General features: G+C 38.4%; 1 protein-coding gene across 1 annotated transcript; it reads right to left on the bottom strand.

Annotated features, from left to right (window-relative positions):
- Positions 1–2,774: 2,774 nt before the first annotated feature.
- On the bottom strand, positions 2,775–3,964 carry LOC115662173 (zinc finger protein 8-like). Its single transcript, XM_030584355.2, has one exon. It carries the CDS (start codon positions 3,729–3,731, stop codon positions 2,775–2,777), a length of 957 nt encoding a protein of 318 aa, XP_030440215.1. The 5' UTR covers positions 3,732–3,964.
- Positions 3,965–6,000: the final 2,036 nt, after the last annotated feature.

Genomic DNA, 6,000 nt, shown 5'->3' on the forward strand with positions numbered 1-6,000 from the left:
GTTAACAAGGTTAGTTCTCGGTTCCACAAATTGAAAATGAATCCTAACTAGGTAGATTCCAAGTTCTTGGGTGAGAATTGACCCATCTTGGAAATCATTCCTAACGTGATGGTGCGCGACGATGAGGCCCACATAAGAGATGGTGGCATGTGATTGGGCCGAGCAGTGGAGATGGTGTGAACATCACAACGACGTGGATTGCCTCGATGGTGGCCATGGGTGTTGAGAGGGAGAGAGAGAGAGGGCAATTTTTTTTCTTTTTTGATTTTTACTATGCATTAAGGGTTATGTATTGGTAATATTAGAATGCTAGTTAGCAGAGAAATGACTAAGAAAGTCAACATGTTTTTTCTCCAAAATCATCATAATAATTGCCCCAAGAACAAAGGGGTTAATACTACGAAAAACCCCAAACCGATACAAATGTGACAAATTTACCCCAAACTAATTTTTTAACCACCAAAACCCCAAACTGGTATACTTGTGACAAATTTATCCTCTTAGTTTTCGTTAAATTTTACCGTCAAATTGCTAAGTTGGATGATAAGTGGCAGTTGACGGGAGTTCCAGTTTGGTGTTTTACCGCTCTGTTTGTCATAAATTTACCAATTTGTGATTTTTCGTGGTATTAATCCAATTTAACATAAGGTAAATTTGTCACAAGTGTACCGATTTAAAGTTTTCAGTGGTCAAAAAATTAGTTTGAGGTAAATTGATCACAAATGTACCAGTTTGGGGCTTTTGGTTATTAAAAATTATTTCGGGGTAAATTTGTTACAAGTATACCAGCTTGGGGTTTTTTATGGTATTAACCCAAAAAAAAAAACATTCCGTTAATCATATGAAGATTTTCCAACCCATAAAGTGCTTCTTTTAATGTTTCAGATAATCTCTACCGTTGATTATGTAAATAAGGTATGTTTTAGACGGTTGGTATTAAGATCGTATTGTGAGATAAAGAATCAACATCCTTGTTCATCTATTTTCATTAAGCACAGAAGCGTGGTGCCATTACAACATTGCATTTGGTTTAACTTTTCCAAAATCCTTTGGCAATCCCTCGTGCCAATGTAGATACTACATGCTATGGCAAATAGAGAATATCACTTTCACACATTTTTTATGGAGTTGCATGACCAAATTGAGACAAATCAAAGAGTACCAACCACATTATTTTGTGGAGCGTTATTAAATCAAATTTTGCATCTATCATTATTTGGGAAAAGTATGAAAAAAAAGTCATAAATCTATTGCATTGGTACCAATTCAGTCTTCAATATTTCAATTAAACCAATTTAGTCCTAAACCTTTTCACATTGGTACCAATTCGGTCCATTCGACTAATTTAGGTCGGAAATTGCTAACGTGGATGTTGTCTGTCCTACGTAATGCGGTTAGCACTAATGTGGAAATTTTTTTATGATTTTTTAATAAATTTTCTAATTTTTTTATTAATTTTCTGAGAAAAATACCCTTCTTTTTTTTTTTCCTTTCCTTTTTTTTCTTTCCATTTTTTCCTTTTCTTCCGAATATGGCGAGGGCGACCCTCACTTGTGGCCGGTCGCCACCAGCCACAAGCCAAAGAAAAAGAAAAGGAAAAAATAAGAACAAAGTGAAAAAATTAATTGTAAATTATATATTTTATATAAAAAAAAATTGTCAACGTCAGTGCCGGCCGTTTCACATAGGATGGTTGGTGTCCACATCAACAATTTCTGGCCTAACTTGGCCGGATGGATTGAATTGGTACAAATGTAAAAAGATTTAAGATTAAATTAGTCCAAATGAAAGTTTTAGGATTGATTTGGTATCAATGCGATAGGTTTAAGACTTTCTTGGTGCTTTTTCCAACATCATTCTTGTTTTGAGATACTTGTGCCTTTTCAAGGTGGAACATTAACCACAGCATCCGAATATCACAAGTATTTAGTTTATGAATTAACTCATCGCTTGCTTTCGGTATAGAATAGGTTAAGAACGGAATTACTACTTTCATGAATCGAATAAAAAGTACCAATTTGGGTTATAGAGAGCACGCTCAACTAATTGTCCAAGCTTGAGAGGCAAAGGACGGACGGGAGGGGTACTGGCAAGGGCTCCATATCGAAACGCCTTGCCCGCCAATCATACATTCGAATGTACATTTTAGATTACGGCAGGCTTGGGAACAAATTAGGCACGTATTTCAAGTTGGTTTAGCTGGACTCTCTCCCAATGATCAATTCTAAATTTTGTTCCTCCATGTAAAGTAACTTCCCTTGCTTGATTAGGCAATGAATCTAGATTTTAATAGAAACTAATTTAATGTGCGTGATTCATCTATATATAGTTTCTGCAGTAATTCCTATCACGATGACGTCTTTGAATCATCTAATAACGAAAAACCGCAACCCTAACGCTTAACGGATTGTTAGTAAATATAACTGGAGATGGGTTTTAGCAATTACGGAAAAGAGCAAATTGAATTGGAGTTAGACAACTAAAGAACGACCGTTGTTCTTATTGTTTCATTTGGAAAGAAGATCCGATGCATCATAAAAGCAATGTAGTATCACAGTATCGAAGTTAAGAGAATCCAATAATCAATTAACTTAACTATTCGAAAAAAAAAGATTAAGACCCAATTAAATTATAAAGACAATTATTTATTCGATTCATGAACACATTAAAGACCCTACAACAACATAAAATCCACCACAACTTAAATCATGAACACATTAATTATTTATTCAACTTGCTAACGTTTGACCAAAAGAAAAAACTTGCTAATGAACTTATAGCTTGAGGGTCAAATCTAGTTCTCCATGGTCAGTCTTTGGCCGAACATCCCTCTTCCCTGGTAGGACATGACGATTGCCACTGCTGCCGCCGCCTCCGCAGCTGCTGCCCCCGCCATTAGCGACCGTATTCATTGGCACATTCGGGCTGGGAATGCTTGAAGGACCTTTAAAGCTGTGCATCACTGCACCACCCCCCTGTTGGGGATGATCAAATGCTGGAGGAGGAAGAAATTGGCCCACAAATCCACCATTGTTGACATTATTATTGCAATTAGTAGGAACATAAGGCATGCCGTCCATCCTTGGTGGGGGTGAGGCCATCATCGGCGGATGCCCGGGCTGGCTCCATGATGGTTGGACCCTTTGGACCATGGGCTGATCCATCCCCATGCCGGGCGGGGCCAGTCGGTTGAGTGGCCCGAAAGCAGGGAATCGAGGGACATTCAAATAGAGCGCATTGAAACCACCATAACCATATCTCCTAGTTGAAGGCGGCCCGTGCCTGTTCATGGCAGCCATTTCTTGCTGCCTTTTCACCATCAAACGCTCAAGCCTGTGTGCGTTCTGGTGGCCGCCGAGCGCCTGCCAAGATGTAAAGTTTTTCTTGCAATAGGCGCAGCTGAAAACCCTATTGGCAGGGGGTGGCTCATCGCGGGCACTGTTGTCCGATGAAGAGGACTCCTTGACTTTGTTGGAGCTCAAGGGATCGTCGAGGCACAAGCCAGCATTCACAGGGGTCAGATCGAGCAAGAGATGGGCATCGGCAGCGCCGGGAATCTCACCAGCTTCCTCAACCATCTTCGTTTGGTTCTTGGCAGCTTCATTAGCAAGGACAAGTAGTTTGCATGCAGTGTCACCGTGGTCTGGAGTCGCTGAGACATTGCTTGAGGAATCAGAAGAAGGGCTAGAGTCCACTGTGATCACTGGTGTTTTTCCCGTGGCTTTATCCATTTCTCTTCCTCACTCTTTTTTTCTTCTTTGGTTGTGGGTTTTGCTGGATGATGAGGAAAACCATGAATTATACTCGTATTTATAAGTGGTCGGGTGAATGTAATTGTTTCATGCATGGAAAGAAATCCCAAATGACGATGACGACTTGCTATGCAAGTGAGCGTCTCCCCAGATCTTAGAGTTTGAGCACATCTTCTCATGGCAAAACATTCCATACGAGGTTGTGACCTGTGGCAATTGGACATCAAATGCGTGTACGTCGCCATCAAATGAAACATTTTTCTCCTTTTGATTCAGATATATCCTTCCAAAATTGTCACTTCTTTCTCGTACTTTGCACTTTAGTTCGGCGGCATTTATACCCAAAAGTATCTTAGTTCGATGCTATATTGGGTCGAAAATAGAGATGTTTTTTCCTAAATAAATAACGGAATTTGAACCTTTCTAAGATGTTCTAAGTGCGTTGGAGGCACACGCGACGTCACGCTATTCTATACATTCTTTCTACAAGTATCACTTTGAATGCGATGAAAAGTTGCGGGAAAATTATACAAAAAAGTCATAAATCTATTGCATTTTTACCAATTTAGTCATAAATCTTTTAATTTTACCAATTGAGTTCTAAATCTTTTCACGTTTTACCAATTGAGTCCATCCGGTCAATTTTAGCTGTCAATCGCTGACATGGACGCCAGCCATCCTATATGGCACTGTCGGTACTGACGTGAATAATTTTTAATAATATTTTTTCAATTTCTATTCTTTTCTTCTCCTTTCCTTCTTTTCTTTTTTACTGTGGCCAACGAGAGTCGTTCATCCCTCGCTGGGCCTCATCAACAGCTGGCGTTCACGTTAGCAATTTCCAACCAAAATTAACTAAATGACTCAATTGGCAAAACGTACGAGAAAAGGTTTATGACTAAATTGACACAATTAAAAGGTATATGACTGAATTGGCAAAAGTACAATAGATTTTACCTTTTCAGACAATTTTCCCAAAAGTTGTTGTAGTATTCATTCGAGCGAGAGAGCCAAAAAAGCAAAATCTACTGGATACAATGTTTCTCATATACTTGGCATGCTAGTGTTGGTTAGATAAGTAGATATTTGAATCTCTAAACTTATAAGTAAACAATATCTGACCAAAAAAATAACTTAAAAGTAAACAATAGATTACTATAGTTGGAATCTTCAAAACTTGCTCAGAAAATACCAAAATATAAGCACTTCTCTAAATCGCACTAAAGGACAAGGAGGTTGCTCTTTTTGTCTGGTCAAAATACGATTAGGCATGAGTCAATATAGTCGAATTGACTACCATAAATAATATAATATAATATAGTAAGGCGCCAATCAGTATTTTTGGTCATTCTTTAAATATATTTTGCAGAAAAAGGTACGATATCTTGTTTGTTGCAGTCTGCAGATGACAAGTCATTCAAGCCGTTGCTCTTGAGGGCTCGGTTGTCGCATGAAAGGTACATGAGATGCCACGCAAATCCAATAAGGACCACTCAAATGTTTTTCGCAATTAGCAAATGTTATGCCGCCATAGGAAATTACTATCCTGATGAGATCTCACTCACGTAGTCATGGTATTACGTGATTTTCTGTGTCATGATCGAATTGGAAGAGAAGTGATGATGCGAGTGACAACGTTGGCCAAGTTTAGGACATGAACAGATTTATTTACCTGTCTAAAAGACTCGGAAAGTCTACGGTTGAACCATATGGAAACCCACTGATCCTAGCCTTGAAAATGATTGACCTTTTTAAGGAAACAAATCTATTGGATTATTTTCAGGCTGCCACTTTCCGCGTCGAATTGGGATTTGATCCTGTTGACAGCTTATCATCACCCGCAATGCGTCTGTGTTCGAACAATCAAAACGATATGCCGAGAGAAATGTTAGCTTCAGGGGAAAATATTTGAGATAAGTCGTGTAGTGTGGGTCTTGCGTGATCTAAGAATTATATATCACCTCACTTTGTATGAAATTTTCCTAAGGTCTGCATGTTTTCGCTGCATAATAATGTCTCTCTTTTAACCAAATTTGGCATTTTTTTTTCACTAGAATGCAATGATAGAAAACTGATCGAAGTGATAAGATTTACATAGATATTACCAATAGTTCTTCACGACATCATTTCGCGGAACATTGTTAAATCAAATTTTTTATCTATCATTATTTCTCGTTTTCAAGAACTTGTGCATATTCAGGCCGAACAATAATCACATCTTGGTTACACAAACTGATAATAAGTTTAT

The sequence above is a fragment of the Syzygium oleosum genome, unplaced genomic scaffold (assembly GCF_021117445.2).
Source record: "Syzygium oleosum isolate NSW1041296 unplaced genomic scaffold, Sole_v2.1 Sole_v2.19, whole genome shotgun sequence".
Lineage (NCBI taxonomy): Eukaryota > Viridiplantae > Streptophyta > Magnoliopsida > Myrtales > Myrtaceae > Syzygium > Syzygium oleosum.

Coding starts and splice junctions, on each gene's coding strand:
- LOC115662173 (XM_030584355.2), bottom strand. CDS start 3,731: ATGGATAAAGCCACGGGAAAAACACCAGTGATCACAGTGGACTCTAGC.